This window comes from Aulonocara stuartgranti (assembly GCF_965226115.1).
Source record: "Aulonocara stuartgranti genome assembly, chromosome: 5".
Lineage (NCBI taxonomy): Eukaryota > Metazoa > Chordata > Actinopteri > Cichliformes > Cichlidae > Aulonocara > Aulonocara stuartgranti.
The window spans coordinates 17,941,990-17,961,124 of NC_138943.1; the positions used below are offsets into that span (position 1 = coordinate 17,941,990).

Consider the following 19,135-nt stretch of genomic DNA (forward strand, 5'->3'; position numbering starts at 1 on the left):
TGTTTGTTATGGTCTTCTTTTTACCATAACAAAAGACATTTATGGTATGTAAAATATTACTGGACCAAAGGCTTTGCAGTGTGTTTGGCTGTTTCTGGGTAGGATGAGTCAAATGATAAAGAGTGACTGGAATTGCACTGGGATTATTTTTTATCATCCTCCAGTTTGATAGAGTTAACTGTTACTATAAGCTTGTTATACTATGATAAAAGCAAAGAGGGAAGCATTATTTGATTCTGATGGCCAATAAAAACAAGGCATAAAGTAATAATGGACTCTTAGGCATTATGAATGTTACTGCTCCAGTAGTAATATTACTACTACTTCTCAGACAAATGATGTGTAGCTCTCCATGTTAAGTCCATATTCACTGTCCAACTTAATTATTATTTTATTTAATTTATTTATTTATGTTGCCTGCAGCAATCAGGATTATTGTCTGAAGGCCAATAAAAATGCCCAACAGATTTTATTTTCCTAAGTGAATCATTACGGCTTTGCCAGGCTGGTCCACTTGACTGATCCTTATTATTTATTTATTTATTTATATTTTTACTTTTAAGTTATTACAATCTGAACACAAAAGACTGGGGGACAAGAGAAGTTAAAGAAAAGGAGAGGAAAAGAAAAACAGAGGGGGAGAGGGACAGAGAGAAAAGACTGAAAATCCGATGGATCACCTGCTGGAAAAAAAAGAAAACAAGCAAAAGAGAACAACACACCAAGGAAACCAGCAGTAATGGCGCAGAAGCCACAGGGGGCTGCAGTGACATGCCTGCAGGCTCTGCCGGCAGCCTGCTATGCCAGAGCGGGCCAAGCCCCTGGGCCCAGAGAGCCGAGATCTGAGGGCCCCACCAAGCAGCCGCTGGGAGTGAGCCAGTACACACTCGAGCGCCCAGCTCTGGACACTGAGAACCACCAATGCACTGACGGGTGAGGGCATCAGCGACTGGCATCAGTGTGGTGGGGGGAGACAGGCCCTCACACTCAGGGTGGCCTGAGATGTTCCCAGAGAGGTGGAGTCTAAGACCCAACCTGACATATAAACATAGACCATGTAGTATGCTAGTAAAAAATTAGCTGAAGTAACGAAAGTAAATAGTAAAACAAAAACAAAAACATAACCAGCTAGCAACAATTCCCAAGTGGCATGTTGCAGGATGAAGGAATATGCTCAATGTGGATGTAGGTGATTACTATTACGGAAGTCCATGTCTAGCCATGAGATAATTAAACTGTGGATATGGTACAGTATATGTGTTCTGCTAATACATCCTGCAAACGTCTTTTTGCACTACCAGTGTAAAAAACTTTGCCCTAGCGCCACTATAGCCCAATAAAATAGTTAATATTAAACTCCTTTCGAGTGTGAAATCTTAGTCTCTTAGTCTATAATACACCTGAGCAATGATTGCAGTGGTTGCTCTTATTGGATTCTCTAGGTTTTGAGCCCAAAGTCAGTGTACTGTGTTTTGATACTGGTTCTACTATCTTTACAGTATATCAAGGGGAGAAAAAACATATTTTATCTTATGATCTTTATAGAAAACAAAGGGACTTTACATACATCTGTATTTCAAAAAAAAAAAAACAACAGACAGAAAGAGTGCCAGAGAGTGCCCTGGAGTTCTTTGATGATTGACCTTCCTCAGAATCATACATTCGTACAATTTGAATGACCCTGAGGGTTTGTTCCCCTCCTGTTCCTGTGTACAGAATACTGCCATGGCTGATTTTCCCCAATGCAGCGTAACAAGCAGTAAATGAAAGATGACTTCATCTTTCTTTACCTCTACACTATACACTTCCTTTGACAGTTGTATTTACATAGGGCTTGACCAATGCACACTTACTCAGGTATTGCATCACCGCCGGTTCAGCAGACGGCTATTAAAGCGACAAGTTCTACAGGCTGCCATTGTTGCAGGGTCAAAAGTCAAGTGTCACAAGATCATGGTTCCAAGCCTTTTTTTTCCCTGTTACACACAGTTTTCCCTGTAACACACATATACAAAACCTCAGATTGTTTTGTATATGTGTGTTAAAAATGTCATTTGAGTTTCTTACGTTGACCAATTGCTTTTTTTATAGTTTCTATACAGATATTACACATAAGCAAGTACTTGTCTCTCAAATTCGATATGACATACACTGCAATGTGGTATATTTCACAGCAGACTCCTTTAGGCATGGAAATCAGGCTTTTTGCAATAATATTTTACGGCATCAACAGCATCAAGTATGAAATATGTATTGAGAAAATAGTACAAAGAATTATCATCTTTATTGATTAATTTAAATTATTAGAAAGTTAAGTAACTGCAGAAACACGCAGATCATCCAGCACACTCCTTACTTTTGGGTATCCACCAGGTTTCATGTAAAGCTCCTCTCTTCTTTCTTTACATGAAAGTTTTCTATAATGAGTGAAATAGTCAAGTCACGTTCAGAGAACTCAGCTGACAAGAGGCGGTGGTTGAATTTGGGTCCTAACATTGATATTTAAAATGTAAAAGAAACCGTGTCCTAGATTTGCTTTCAGTAAATGTCACACTTGCTGGTCTTATAGCAGCTCTGTGTCTCAGTGAGGGAACCTTCTCTCAGAGCTGTGCTGACCACACATATTTGACATTCCTCTCTTTTTGATAGCGCTCGCTATAGCTACTGAGAATGAAATAAAATAGGATTGCATTGCCTTTCACAAAAAAAGGTTGACTTTTCTAGTGCAGGAAAAGCATTTTGATGAGTCATTGTTACTTTTCTTTTTTTTTTTGTTACAAAGGTAGTTCATTTGACCTGTCCAAGCATACAAAAAGAAATGCGCACACATCTTATGCAAGGCAGCAGTTTTAAAGAATGCATTGCATTTATTTATTGCATTCTTTTGTGTTCACCTAGATGAATCATTGTCTAGGTTAGATTTCTCTATTTTCTGTACATTTTAACTTTCAAATGGGAATTTCAGGGTTACACTAAGAATATCAACTATTATATTGTGTTAATTGCCACTGCATCCAGCATAGCAAAGCAGGATACAAAACAAAGATTGAGAAAATGAGTGGCAGTGGCACAGACATTCCCCCGGGGTCGGTTTGCTACAAGCTAATTGTTAGCATGGCAAGAATGTTGTCATAGGTTCGAATGGCTGATGGGCGGAGTTATCCTTTTCCATTAATAGAAATAGAATCTGTTTGGTGTGATATATTTGAAGTGCTTAACCATTCTTTAATTAGCAACAAAAGAGACACTGACCACCCTCAACTTTTCTGTGTCAAAGTTGGATGCCATATTTGGAAACTTTTCTCTCTTTTTTTTTGGTGGTTATCAGCATTTTTTTTGAGAGATTTGAATCTCAACTTGCTGTACATAAGATTGGAGATGTGTTTCCAACAGTAGCATAATATTAGTATCCAGCCTCGCATTGCCTGAAGCCAGCGTAGCCAATGCCAGCCAGTTTCTGTCAAGACGGTTTTCTTTATGCCGTAAACAAATATTGGCAGGCACGCTGCAGGGGAGGAGTAGATGAAAACACTTAGAGACAGAGGGAGAAAAAAGATCAGGCAGATAGAAGATGTGCAAATCAAGTTTAGCACTGACAGACAAAAACTCTAAAGATGAGCAAGAGATCACGTGGAGAGAATGAGTGAGGAAGCCTGCTCAAACTGCAAAAAGCCAAACAGGACAGATGGACTATACTGAAGAGAAGGTCACAGATGACTAGGATGTCTCAGCTGTGAGAGAACACTTTGCACAGGACATAGCAGGCTTATGTTGATTTTAAAGATCATATAACACTACTAAGAAACCACCATCATTGTTGATAATAGTTACACTGACTCAAGTACTGCAAAACACGCATTTGTAACAATATTAAGATAAAATTAGGAGAAAGTTATAAACCACAGTAAAATAATTTAGAAAAGGAAATGGAAACCAGACAGAATTAAAGCAATTTGACAATACACCACTATGAATGAGACCTAACCCAGCTAACAGGTAGAGGTGAGTTGAGGACTGTAGGAAGATGACCTGATCTGAAAGGTGAAACTGTCCAGAGTTTCAGAGCTGAAACTAAAACAGCTCAGTCTGCTTTTAGAGCAAATCTGGGAACTACTCGAAATTTCTCATGACCTAAGCGAGGCATATGGGACATAAAGTTTTAACAGATCTGATAGAGGCAAGCACTTAAATGTGAACAAAGGAATCTGGTTGCCATTAGGCAGCACCACCATGAAATGGTCTTTGTTCCTTAAATGAACCTTGGAGTAGCTCAAGCTTGAATCTTCAACCTTAATGGTGTACTGACTCTTATTCAGAGCTGTCAGTGTCCACGTGGCCCAGATTCCAAAAATATTTGTATATAATAATGTATTTGTTGCGATACTTTCCTCTACATATATTTAAACCTTTGTAACATGATAGAAGTTTGCTAAATGTCCTAAAATAATACATTCTGAATTATACAACTTAACCTCCTAAGACCCGAACTCTTCCACGACATGCATTTTTAATTTCTCTTTGATATTCGGGCATATTGGGGCCCGATGAATGTAAAAACAAAGAATTACCAGATTTTTTTTTACTTTATTTTTGTTTTTAAGAAAAATGAGAGCCACAAATGAGGATATTCATTTAAAATTTTGATAGAACAGTAGCAGTATAATGTCCTCGTAAGTGGATATCAGGCCTATGTAGAGCAAAATTTAGTATTTTGGTCTAAATAACCCAAAATGCGATGTCCACATATGTGGACGGCAGGTCCTAGGAGGTTAAGGTATTTTTGCCGTTAAGGTTTAGTAATTGGATATAATGCAAAAAGTAGGGCATATTGTACATAATGGTGATCTCCGTCATTTACCTCTTGTCTCCCATTAAGTTTGTTGTATCTATGATGTCAGTAGTATTATATTACAGAGTTAGTATGTAGGTTTTAATCGAGTTCGAGGTCGGTGTCTCTTATGTGATGACAGGCTAAAAAAACCCCCCAAAATAACAAAAACACAAACTCCAGTGATGTAATGGTTAAACAGTCCCACCAAAAGCGAGCTTGTGTTTAATATTAAACAAGGCCGTGCTTAATAATAAACAAAAGGTTTCAGCTTTTCACCCCACGCCAGACAAAGGCGGGAAATGACTGAACGGCTTCGCTTCCACACAGTCACCTGTTGTTGTCATTGTTTCAGTGCAGCAACCTGATATTTCCTCCTGTGGGAGAGTGTGCTCACAGAAACCATGTGTAAAGAAGCAGGGAGATTTAAATGTTTAAACTAAAGTTTTGGATTAATTCATAGTGACGTGGAGTTGGTTAAAATCTGTGTTGTGTCATGATGCAAAATATAAGAACATCAGCTGTTTGCAGACATTATAGCTGCGATCAAACCTTTTACAACTTCGAGGTATGTGGAAAAGAGATTGTTCAGTAACCAGCCTCATACAAGAGGCTCAGATGACACATTTCAGCAAGGAAAAACATCTTTGATGCATTATGTCACCGTGTAAACAAAGCCAGTAATGGTTTGGGGAAATTTCAGAAACGCTGTAAAGTCATCAAGGGTTTGACCTTTAGCCGCTGCCACTGTGACAGTTGTTCTTGCTCCACGCCTTAATGAGATTCTGTTTACACAAATGTTATTTTGTGTAAACAAAGAAAGTGATAAACCTCTATTCTTTTCTCACTTTTCAATAAGGCGTGAAGAGGATTCAGAATACGGAGAAGAAATAGGAAGCATGAGCAAATCAAGCGAGCCTTTGTTATAGTCTTTAAAATCAGCATCATCTTTTATGTTCTGTCAGTGTTTGTGTCGCAACATGAGAGTGTGTTGATGAAGCATTAACATGAATTACCACCTTGCCTGTGCAGCGTTGCTATTCCTGACACACCCACTCTCTGGAGAAGCCCAGACCTGATCAGAGACACGTAAACATTGGAGGAGATCAAAAAACTAGGTCTGATAGCACCTCGTCATGGCAGATTACATTAATGAATGGGTACAGAGGAAGCAAGGGGGGGGGGGGGGTGATGGCAGGAAAGCTGGAAAAGTTTGGCTTACTAATACTAATGGATCAACTTCTCCTGTTTAGGTTCTAAACTAAGCAAAATTATAACTAAGCATAATTCAAACCTGATCAGCAAAGTCTAAATAGGACAGGTGTTATTGTAAATGTAGTCTATGGTCCGTAGTAGGCAGAGGTAAAGATAAATAATCAGTAGCTGATGGGCCATACTGTGTTTCCTAGAGCTGGCACATATGAGTTGCGCAAAAGAAAGCAGGCTATGGAAACAGTGAGGAGAAAAGGTTTATTTCCTCCTTAGGCTAACTTGTGTGTAACAACTTGCCACTGCGGAAGAAAGAGGTGGATTTTCACCAGCTTGTTGTGTAACCATTAATCTGCTTATTATACTTATTCATCTTACAGCCTGCAAGGCCAGAACAAGGAATGTTGTGTTGGAGAATGTGTTTTTCTTTGTAAGCAAACTCTGTGTAATGCATTTGTGATAACTGCATGATTGGTATGCACGTTAAAGTAAATGTAGCCACCACAGGAATACTCATGCATTTTATTTTAGCTGCAATCAGACCGCATTATACTCAGAAAAAACAAACATGCCCCAAATGGTGTTGTTGATGATTTTGCTGATGTTGTTAATTGTATTTTATTGGAATGCAAAATGTAAAAATTACAGTTTTCTTTTATTTGATGGCTTTCAGTATTTTTTACAAGAGTAAGTATAAATAGTATAACATAGTCTCAAAAGTTGGAATCATCCTTTATCCATTATTATGTTAAAAAAAAAGTCAGGGTTCAGTTTATATAACTGAGGTCCACGATGTTACAATTTAGCTCTCTTTTATTTCTTTCACTTTGGGACTATAAACCTGTGTTCAGAAGGAAGAAACTTGACATCAAACCCTTGTAACTTTCTGGTGTACAGGGATGTGGGGCTAAGCTGTGGCTCACCAGTAAGCTTCTGTTCTTCATTATCATAGTTTTGTCAGAGTGAAAATAAGAAAGTTTCCTTAAATATGACAAATATTGATGCTAATTTTCACACTTATCTTCAGTTTGCTTCAAATTGAAATTTTCACTCAATTATTGTTTTGCACTATTTCTAATATTGCACACATTCCACCAGCTAACCCTTATTGGACATGAAAGGAGGCTGTTTTCTAAATTCAGTAACCATTTTTAGTAGATTACTATGACAATTTCTCATGTAGTAGTTGCCATGTAATAGATGTTGTCTCGAGGTCTACTAGCTGTGGGGATTCCCAGATATTTCCTCCAATGCCATTATGAGTTTAACATGTTGGTATTTAGTTGTACGTCTCATTAAATATGGTATGTATAATCATGAAAGACCACCAGCATGGTTTGGACTTATCTAGTCAAATGCACACATCTATAAATGTTGATTGATATTTATTATTTGTTGGTCAATGGAAGCCTCTATTGGCCATAAGAGGGCACCAATCTGTTATTATCTGAGAGTTTCTGTACACAGATGGATAGCACCTGTCTCTCCTTATCTCTTCTGTTACAACAGCTCGGTGTATCCTGAAAAGTTGTGGCACTAAACAGACTTAAGCTTCACAAAATATTTGTGCAAGGTTCTCTGTCCGGAGAATAATGTGAAGCACTGAAAGGAGTTAGCCTGAAATCAACCTTTATGTGACTGAAACTGCAAACAATGGCCGTCCGAATAGACACGAACCGTGTTCCTCAGTTCTGAGTCACCACTGGAGGAGGAGGAGGCCAGGAGGAAGGAGAGGAAAGGCTTTTGTGTGTCTGTGTCTGCACAACAAAGAAAGGAGAAGGCGTATAGACCAATGTGTTTGTGAAGCAGGATGAAGTGGGTGTGTGTTTACATGGATGCGTACTGCGTTTGTTGCATTTGTATATTTCTGCGAGACAGGAGGTAAAGTTTTTTTTCCTTTTACATTAGTTTGAGCAGTTTTAGATTTTGGGGGTCTTTTATTAAATGACAGAGATAGAGGTCTGTTTGTGCTTTATGAGAAATGTAGACTTTGCATGTAAAGTTAAATCCACACCATCAGATATTTCCCACAAAACAAATCCACTGTGCTCTTTTCCATTACCCTTCCTTGTTCTTATTTGGCCTGTTTGTATGTTGTTACGTAAGGTTACCAAGACCAGAAACAAAAACAAACATGCAACACTAATATATTGTCACATTGGCTAAATAAGTTTTCCTCCCTTTAATTTGGAATCTTTCACTTTTTTGCTTATTTTCTTTCCTCTTGCTGTCTTTCCATTATAAATATTTTATTTTGAGTGTAAAAGTGAATATCCACAGGTATTCTGCATGTATTTGTCACATGAAAAACTCCGACACTAAAGCACAGCCACACCTAGTGAGGTGTGTTGTCATATGCCCTGAGGAAATTGTTCTTTTCTCTTCTCAACAAGCTATGCAGTGTTTTGAGCTTCATGAGTCTATGTACTCTTTTCATTCCCCCTTGCCTGATCAGTGCAATCTATCTATCTATCTATCTATCTATCTATCTATCTATCTATCTATCTATCTATCTATCTATCTATCTATCTTAGCCCATGTCAAACGTCAAACACTAGGGGGCAGAAGAGGACCACTCGGGATGTTAGAGGCCCACCAGGCCCTTTTAAACCTTTTTTTTTTAAATCAACACACTAAAGTTTGCCTGTGTTTTTGTCCAAATAAACGCCGACAGACAATTTAGAAAATGCATATCCCTGCTCTTTATCCTCATGGCCTCTCCTGAATGAAAAACAATATATTCTGTGCTATAAAGTATGTTGTTGACAGATGAATAAAAACAATATTTTGGTAGGAAAGTATCTTGGCTGTAAACAAAACGCTTTATGAACAGCATCTCCAAAAACTGAAGCACAGTTTCTTTTTTATTTACCCTTTTATTCAAGTTTTTTTCTCCTAATTTCCTGACATCTTGCAGGTCTCCCTGTACTATTACAACACATAGAAACGTTTACAGTAAAGCACCGTCATCAGAGTAAGGCACTCTCCCTCAAATAAGGTTATATCGACCTAAAAATATTTTATGGCAACTGTAATCTTATGACCTCTGTATTCCTAGATGGAGTGTGCCTGGATTGCACGTCTGCATATTTAAAACCTTTTGCAAAAAAAACCAACAAAAAAACAACAACAAGCAAACAACAAACTACAGCACTTGGACTTAAAATATTTACTAACTGTAGTATTTATTTCCTAAAGACTTCATGTGGGATTGCTGCAGTTCTTTGGTATCTGTGTGTGTGTGTGTGTGTGTGTGTGTGTGTGTGTGTGTGTGTGTGTGTGTGTCTTTCTCTCTCTCTCCCTCCCGTCGTTCGCTTTCTCTCTGGATGTGTTTGGAGAGGCTGATCTTGTGCGTAAAATATCCCTGATATTTGAGGCGCTCCACGGATTTAGCGAGCATGCCCAGTGCGTCCCTCTCGGCAACAGTGGAAACCGCTGGTGAAGCATAGGAGTCATACCAAGCATAGCCTGCGTGTCAGTGCAGTCGACTTACAGCTGGCTGTGAGGAGAACTGACGCTACTCATATTTTTGTATTATTTTATTTCTTTGCGCTTTGTCACCGCTGCATACTTACCCGTATTTCAAAAAGTAAACTTACTGAGATCACTTTCCACACGGGTTAAATTTTGTTGAGTTTCCACAGAAGTAAAGTTGGAGGCTGGGCCTTTAGCTTTTTTACCGTCGCTTCAGAGGAGAAGGGAGAAAACAAGCTGGTCTTCTTTTTTCCCCCTTTGTTTTTGATTAAAGCCCGATAAATGCTACTAATGAAAATGGACCTGTTGAACTACCAGTACCTGGACAAGATGAACAACAACATTGGCATTCTCTGCTACGAAGGTAAACTAGCGGGTTTGGGCTGTTTGTGGGCGTACGGCTGTTTTTAAACTTCGGAGTGGCGTTACGCTGCGAGCTAACGTTAACGACGTAGCTGGTCGAAGTTTTCTCCTCAGTTTACGCTGCTTCGCTAGTTAGTCGTTTCTTCCCGCAAGCACGGTAGATAAAACGTGCCACTCTGTACACATGAGCATTGATTTAGCTTGTATACGATTTATGAATACAGACTTGAGTAGTGTTTTTCAGCATTTGTTTTTAACCCGATTGTAACGCATTTGACGTAGAGTTGGTGTAAGCGCTCTTTCTATTTTGTCCTTTTCTGAATGGCTGGAAGTGCATTTATTCACTTGTCATATCATTGTTTTTATTATTGAATAAAAATCTAGAAAGAAAAGGCTGAATTAATTGTCTGTAAGTCGTGTGTCCATTTAATGGTCTCTCATAAGACTGACTCACAGTATTACTAGTTAGCGAGCTCTCTGGTGTTGTCCTATTATTCATGCCGTTTGCATTCAGATGAACGGATGTGTCCAAGATTTTCACATCTTGTTTTGTGGGGTTGACCCCCTACAGCACGCTGTAAGCTGCAGCTGCTAATCTTTGTTTAATTTTACAAGTGCAGAGATTTCTTTCTGTGGGCTGCAAGTCATTTCATGGCATTAAGGTAACTTTTTCATTCAATATTATGTCTTTGTCATGAAATCAGAGAGTAGAAGATTCCAAATCTCTGCAAACTGCCTGACTTTGAAAACGCTCTTGTCTCCTGTCAGGCTTTGTAAGATTATCCTGTCTGTCCGGGGGCTATGTCCAAGTTTTCCCTCTGCCCTGTCGCTGGCCTCTGCTGCAGCAACTAGGGTCTAATCCAAGAGTGGAAAAAAAGCATGTCCTTGTTTAATTTCACCAGCAGGTCCTCAACTGTCAAGCTGAAGTCAGGTCAAAATGTTCAGTTTATGACATGAACATAAAGTAATATGTTTTATAGATAGAAAGTAAATCTTTGAGACTGGTAGATAACGTGGTGACTGATAATTAGTCCTTATCTTATTTTTTACAATTACAAAAGCAGCAGCAACACAAAGACAACGCATTTTCTTAATAAACTGGTTGGCAGGCTTTTCTTCTCCTGTTTTTAGTCACATTGCTTCTTTCCCCTGCTATTGTGCCTTTCAGCTTGCCTCATCATTTAACATATAATTAACTTGTAATGGAGCTCCTTTTAAATATGCTGTGACTGACACCCATTTTGCACATTTGCACAATGGCATATGATTAAAACAGACGTTAGTTTCTGTTTTGTTTGTTGGTGAACCTATGCTACCAGCAGCAGAAGAAAAAATGTTTTTGTTTTTTTTTGCAGTTTGGCATGTGATTAAGGCTTCTGTTGTGTTTTTATCTGTTTCTAATGCTTCTGGGGAAAGGGGAAAAAAAGCCTTGGGTTGCTGTAATTCCTGTTTGGCTGTTGCTTGCATTTAGGCACATGACTCTTCAAACTGTTCTCAGAAGCTTGAGCTCACATGCCATTATTGAGAAATGTTGGTGCCATTTCTGCACAGTGCAGGTGTATTAGATAAGCCTGCCACTGGCCCGGGATTTTTGCTAGTCAGAATATGAGCGTTTGTGTCACCACGAAGCTTCACTCCTCACAGCTGTCATCTAACTCTAAATAAAATGACATAAGTAAAGATGGAGATAAAATCTTTGTAGTGGTATTTTTGTGCTTATATATCTGCTGGTTTGGATACAATTTGTGTCTGGAAGCATATCTCTGCACTATTAAGACAATCAGTTTGGTTTTCTTTGTGTTTGTTTGTGTGTGTGTGTGTGTGTGTGTGTGTGTGTGTGTGTGTGTGTGACACAGAGAGAGAGAGTGTATGGTTTTTAGCTGACTGAGCTAAAATCTGAGCTTCATGATAAGAAAACAAAGCTAAAAGGACACGCTTATCAGTGAAGAGGGGAAAAGGAAAGCCCCTCGTGTTCAAACTTGTTGAGCCAAGAAAGGGATAGAAGTGCTTTGTGATATTGTGGGTGTTCTGACTTGTTACTATATGCATGAGCCAAACTACACCATCATTTCCCAACAATCACGCTCCTACTTGTATACTGTCCTGTTGTGAAGCTATTACTGCTCCTGTATTATCACTGACATTTAACAACATTTAATGCAGATGGGACATTTGAATACCCTGCCTATAATGCAACTGAATAGCTGCTAAAAAAAAGTAATAATGGATGAACAGCTTGGATAGTCTGCACTAGTGTGACTTTCTAGGTAATCTCAGGTTGAACATTTTATTTGTTGTGCAGGTAGATATATTGTTTTTACAGACTGTGTAAGTGACAAAGTTTAGTGAATTCTCGCACAAACAAATCAAATCAGCTGTAGTGAATTAGAAAAAAGTTGACATCATTCAGGGTCTTGACTTGGCTCATGGAAAAACAGATTCTGACCTCAAGTTCATTCACCAGGGGTGATTAATGTGCTATGATGGTGACGTGAACCTACAGTGACATTAATCGTCTTCCTTTCTGTCTTTATGACTTAATTCATCTCAGTTGTGAGTTAAAGAAAAATGTGTGTTCACTCCTGGTTGGACAGATGAACATGTGAAATTTGGAAGTTTATGCCATGTCATAAATTGTATGCAACTGTGTGCTTCATAACAAATTCCATATAGTAGTCATTCAAATCTGAAGCCCACCAATACTGTAGTTTTGGGGCTGCCATATTGACAAAAACTACAGAGTGATGTCATTTCTAAACTTCCTCAGATATCTTTCTGCTTTATGTTTGTTTAGAAAAGAAGCCATAAGAGCATATACAGGAGAAAAACAGTAATGATTTATCTGTGATTGGCCAGAGCTGATTGACAGTGGGCCCACAGCATTGAAATTAGATTGGTTAAACAACGTATTGATTGCGACTGACATTGTTCAACACTTTCCTTCTATGCTCTCCAGCCATGTTCGATGTGCTGCATGTTCAAACTAAATGCATACTAAATACATACATGTGACATACTGGCTGAAGTGGGGATAGGACTTGCCAAAAGAAAAACCCCAAAACCTGATCTATCACCATACTTGCTCATTGGCTGTCGCTTTGCTGCCTGTGGTTGGTTGCTTGTGGACATTCTAGGCTAATGTTGCCTGGATAACTTGTTAATATATTTGCCCCCTTTGCCAATCAGCAATACCATTCACTCTAATTGCTAGTTGCTTCAATCAGTTGCCTTAAAGTTGACAAAACTTGGGACCCATTGCATCGTTGCTTGAAGTTGCTGAATGTCATCGACTTTCTATGATGTTCCTACTTCACTGAACACCCCTTTAGTTTTCAGAAACTTGAAGCTCAGTTGATATGAGTTTTAAACAGTTCCTTAAATGTTTATAAGTAGTCCTTCGACAAGCAGTGGTCACAGCTTTGGCAGCTTCCTGGGGCTGTCACCTAATTAATTGTAAAGAGATTTCAGGGCTCAGTGGTTCAAATGGCTCATTTGGATTTAGAGCAAAATATGGATTTTTGTAAACTGTAAAATGCAGTTGGTGGCAGATCTATGAATTAAAAACAAAGTTAAGCCAAAGCAATTATTTTTACCAACAAAAAAATTTATTCATGATTGACATCATACAACATCATTTTTGTCTAACGTACACAGCAGGCAGCAAAGAAGTGACGCCATGGTGAAGCAACACAGGCAAAGTGAAGGAATTATGTTGTAGAGTTAACATTAACCACCATTTACTGTGAAGGCAGTTACAACTTTGGTGGGTTAAAAAGCCAATAAGAGGGTCACTAGGTCCAGGTTGTTTCTCTAAGTTAGTTAATCTGATGAACTAGAGATAACTAGTTTTGTATTGCTGTTACTTGCAACTTAGACTCTTGACCACTGAAGCACAGCACAAAACATCATCTCATCTCTTTATTTTAACCAAAATATGGAGAATAGAATTCAGAGTTTTAATAAGCAGCAGTCTTTGTATTGATATAGTTGTCTAAAATCTCCCTAACACATCATAGCTGACCTTGAAGCAATCAGCATTTCTGATGCTCAGTAGTTTTGCTAAGAATTAAAACCATGTTGCCAAATAGGACACTGAATCTTTTTTTTAATGTGAGCCATGTAGGGATTTATTCCGATGTGTCATCAATGTGACATGCGACACCTGATTATGCTAAACCACCTACTTGCGCTGTGTTTTTTTCCCCCTCTCTTCTGTCTCTCTTTGTCTGTCTGTGTGCCTCCATTTTCATATCAGAGGTCAAACAAATCTAACATCGGGTTTAAAAGTTCAGGTCAGTCTCATACAGTCCAGGACTTTTGTGGAAGAGCTTTTTTTGTATTTCCTTTTTAGTATTTAAAGTGTAAAACCTCCATGGACTCGGATAATAAAGGCAGCCAGAGGGCCAAGTTCAATTTACTGAGAAATTCAGCTAAAAATAACTACATAGCTGTTTTGCAGAGAGAAGACATGCTAGGAACCATCTTTTTTTAAGTATCAGATAGGGGGGAAGGACAGAGCGAGGAAGGGGGAGAGAGACGGAAATGAGAGCGATGGAGAGGGAAGCTCGCCTCAGTTTGTAATCCAATCTCATCCTGATCCAAGCTGTTTGAAGTTCTATCAGGAGAAATAGGCTTTGATCATGTGGACCTAATGAACTCAAAGAGCAGAGAGGGGAAAAGACAGAGTGGAGTTTGGCTTCTGGGTTACGGCTCTATTCCCACTAGTTGTCTGCTGGTTTAATGTAAATGAAATGTATTTAGTGAACAAATATTTAAACTAATGTACTATAAATAATCACTTCCTATATGTAGATACATTTCTTGTGTGTAAAAATATATAAAAACTTAATGTGTAAGTACTTCTGCTCTTGTTGTTTCTTTTTGCCTTTTGATTTGAGAATAAATTGCAGAAAATGATTTCATTGCATTGTCCTTCAAATTATCACCAATGCAGGTTAGTTTCAGAAGGAAAACTATGCAACCAGTTTCCAGTTTGTTGTATATCCCTAGTTTAAAAAAATACAAATGACTAATGCAGAATTAGTGTGTATTGAAACTGCATTAGGCTGTGAAATCATCTTCTATAACTCATAAGAAAAAGCGGACATAATAAAATTCTCAAAGGCTGCAGTCGTGTCAGATGGTTACACTTGAATGACAACCTAGTATATATTAGTGTGCAATAGCAGTTGTATTGTCGCGCAGGTCAACAGTGTTTGACCTCATACGGTCGAATGTCTTGCCGCTCGAAGATTCACTCTTTTGTTGAGCACTTTACTCGGTGATAAGCGAGTCCTGGATGCTGATTGGACAGTGTGGTGTCAGTCTCTCTTCCTTTATTGCCATCCCTCTCCCTGCCAAAAAAGATGATGTCACCCTTGTTACCATGGTACACAGTAGCACGAGAAGGAACATGCCAGAGAGAGAGGGTGAGGGGAGGAGCTGCAGCTGTGTTTCATAGGCCATGAAGCTTAACATACATGGAGGAATGGTGGAGGAACAAAGTCTTTTCATAGTCTTTAGGCTGTTTTTGCTGCCGCATTCTGAATGACTCAGTTTTAGTTTAAACTGGCTTTCAACCAGATTTTATGACCTTATTCATCTGAAGAAAAGAAGAATAAATATTTATAAGAATTCAGTTTAATGTCTAATGTCCTGCTACTTAGTACTAGTGTGTGTGTGTGTGTGTGTGTGTGTGTGTGTGTGTGTGTGTGTGTGTGTGTTTTTTTTGGGTTTTTCTTTTGGTTCTACAAATGCAGGAAGAATATTTCTCCAAAATCTAATCAATACTGATTGGTTTGTTATACAAAATAATTTGAAATGAAGGATGAACTAACAGTTAGCAAGTGTTTGTAACTAATTCGTTTTTATGTGAGTTGGACTAGGAGTTTTAGTGTAGGCCTTTCAGTGTTGTTTGGGTAAAGTCAGACAGATACATGAGGCAGAAGCAGTGGAAAGTCCCCATGCTGAGACAGAGCCAGTGGTAGTTTTCCTGATTCTCTTGCTCTAAACTCCCACTCACTGACAACTCTGTAGGCCTTCTGTACGAGGGATAAGGCTGCAGAGGGAGAAATAGTTCCCCCCCCACACACAAACATATGCAGAATCCATCCGCAACTATTTCTTTCAAAACATTCCTCACCAGATACTCCTTCTTTTATGCCAGAGGTTTGTGCCTCTCTCAGCAAACTGTATAAGTCAACAAAACCCCAGACACAGCCTGTAACGTTGTCATGCGGTAGACACCTTGTTTTAAAGTGGCAATACAGCAGTCACCTTCTGCTTTTAAATGCTATAATTTAGGCTAATTACTATAATTGACATTTATTTTACAGTAATCTTAGTAAAGCTAACCACGTGAGGTGACCACAGCTGCACAACTGTCACTCTAGTCTCACTTTTGAAAATGACAAAAGTGCAGGCAGCAGTTCTTTTGCAAACTTTCTAAGACACATTCTCCTAATGTTGTATTGCGTTTCTCTTGATGTTTTCGTCTTTCAGAGTTTGTGTAGCAGTGGAGCAATCTCAAACTCATTCAGACTTCTAAATGATCGTGTTTTGGAACACGGTGTCAGCAGCACTAATAACCCTCTGTCTTGTCTTTCTTTCCTCCTTTGATGTCTTTCCTCCTCAGGTGAGGCAGCTTTAAGAGGAGACCCCAGACTCCTGTCCCTGTCGTCTTCCTCCTCGTCTTCATCATCATCCTCCTCATCTTCCTCCTCCAGCCACAGGACGGGTCCTCCTCCCATCAGCCCCACTAAGAGGAAGCTGAGTGGTGATCAGGGGGACAGCGACATGGATGAAAACGAGCACGTGGCAAAGATGAGTCGACTGTTTGCCGCGCAGCTGTGAGTACATATACACATGCAACTGAACAACACACACATTCTAATAAAAAGCTTTATAAACATCTGGAGTTATAATTTCCAGATGCTCACTTTTTTATGAGTATCTGGAAATGGAAATGAACTTGTAGTTTGCTATCAGTGCACATTTCTCTTTCCTGTCCATCTGTCTCTTTCATATACAAACAAACACTGTAGCCAGTGAATGGCCATGTACACTGAACTGTTTTTCATACATGTCCAGAATGCATATTTAGAACCCTTGGTGCCTTGAGCCTTTAAAAGAAGTCAGTTTTTCCTGTCAATGCACGTGTTTCTGCCATCCATGTGTGAAACGGTGCACAGTGGCGCTATCTTAGAAGTCCTAGTTTGGACTCCAGGGTGCTATGCCAGGTTTAGCTCGCTCAACAGTGTTACAAACTCCTTATAGCTGCAGATCTCTGGAAGCTTGGAAACAGGGACTGCACAACAGAACGATTACTCACGTCGTTCCCGCATTCCCAATACCAGAGATTCCAGAGTCCTGGTTGGTGGTGGTGAAGGACTGCTGGGGCCAGGGGCAGTCGAGTCAGAGTCAGACATGACTGAGTCAGTTATAGGACTCCAGCCATTGCTATTTATTGCAGATGGAGTCAAGGGGTGCTGGGTAGAGCTGTACAGTTTTGCGTGCAGTATGTCAGTATGTCCAGATGCTGGGGGTAGGGGTTGGGGGTGGGGAGCGGAGCAGAAGTCGAACATATTTTTATAACCACAGCGCTGTCTGCCAAATGACTAGACAAGGGCTGTGCTATGACTTTTGGCTATACTTGTATATAAAATGATCAGTTTGAGAAAAGGAAGAGGGGCAGCAAAATTATATTTTTGCTTCTCATATGAATTTAAATTTAACAGCAGGAAACTACATATTCTATAAAATTAGGAAATATCCAAAGAGTGAGATATTCAAGCCCATTTCTGCCTCATGCAAAAATACAATACAAGTAATATGAGGATTGTTTTTATTCTTCTTGAAGTTTTCAACTGACACAATGGAATGCAGTAGATGAATGACTGGATATACTGGAAACTGGAAGAAGAGAGAATGGGTACAAGCATTGTTATTATATAGCTAAACTTATATAGTCACACACTTACATGTAGTACATGGCTGGCCCAAACAGGAATATCCCACAAGTGTCTGAGAATAGATGACTTGGAAACCAACAGATTTTAAAGGCAACCCTACAAAATGTTCACGTGTAGATAGATTCTATGGTTGCCCACCACCTGATTTTCATCATCAGTTAGTTTTAGCACCCGGTAGTTGTGAATACAAGTTACCGGAAAAATAAAAAATTTGTACCTCGTTTAGCTTCGCACTGATGCACTTGCTTTTTCTTTTGTTATGACTCCAGAGCATCGCTTTCCTTTACAACTGTGGCCCTTTTACCCCTCCCTAAAAAGCTCAAAGTCATTTCTCGCCATGCTGTGGCAGGTTTAATTCACCTCGAGCCAAGATGAAGAAAAGAGCCCTAGGGCAACAAGAGAGGTAAAACCAGTTCAGCTGTTTGGAAACACTTTGCTTCAGGGAGTCCAACAAGGAAGAGCGAATATAACCTTCAACAAATGAGTTTGTATGTCTGAAAAGTCAGTGAGTAAATAATGTTGATTTTAGGATTACATTAAATAGTTATGATATAATCGAGGAACTGGCCAAATAGTTACAATCGAGTTAAACAAGTTAAAATCTCAAAAAACTTTCTGCAGAAGTATCTCAAATTACTGGCACTGTTTTCCAACACTCCACAGTGCAGGTAAATGGAAAAAATTACACACTGGTGTTTGTGTATTTACTGATATTTGTGAAGCAATAATTGTTTGCAGAACCTATAGCAGCATACAGATAATGTCGTTTTATTGTCATGATTATTTTTATTTATTTATTTATTTAGACTAGGTTGCATCTGACTTTTGAATTAAGCTGTTCTACTGAGGCCGTGGGTAAGGGTCTTTGTTCTTTAATCTTGTGACACATAACAAAGGATTAGCTTGTGAGATTTGACATTTGTGCAGAATCATCATTTTTCCTGTTATTCTGTGGCAGTTGTGTGGGCATTAGGGTTATAGTCTGCAGTAAATCCAACCACTGCTTGTGGTATTATTCTGTTGTCTCTGTTGTTTTTCACTCCACGTGGGACATTATATATGCACTGTGTGGTTAACTTTTGCATGCATCGATACGTAAGTGCTCCTACTTGTGTATCACAAGTTTCGTAAGTCGGTGTTGTGCAGCACAGTAGAACTTATTGTTATATCAGCTTTCAGTTGGTGTCACAGATCCTCGCCACAGCTCCTACGTGCAACCATGTTGTTTGACTAGAATAAGGTTCTGTAAAAATAAAACTGATGCAAATGTCTGTGATGTTTAGGGCTTTTT

General features: G+C 39.0%; 1 protein-coding gene across 3 annotated transcripts in view; it reads left to right on the top strand.

The window, feature by feature from the left end:
- vgll4b (vestigial-like family member 4b) overlaps positions 1 to 19,135 on the top strand; it is a 44,643-nt gene that overhangs the window by 12,426 nt on the left and 13,082 nt on the right. For 2 of the 3 annotated variants that reach the window (XR_014276980.1, XM_082534747.1), the window contains exons 1-2: positions 9,381 to 9,875; positions 16,509 to 16,722. Coding sequence is in view for 2 of the 3 variants with exons in the window: in XM_082534747.1 (XP_082390873.1) it covers positions 9,794 to 9,875; positions 16,509 to 16,722 (296 nt within the window). In the remaining variant the exon portion in view is untranslated. Of the gene's footprint in view, positions 1 to 9,380; positions 9,876 to 16,508; positions 16,723 to 19,135 lie in introns of those variants that run through there. The other variant, XM_082534748.1, reaches the window with a different exon arrangement.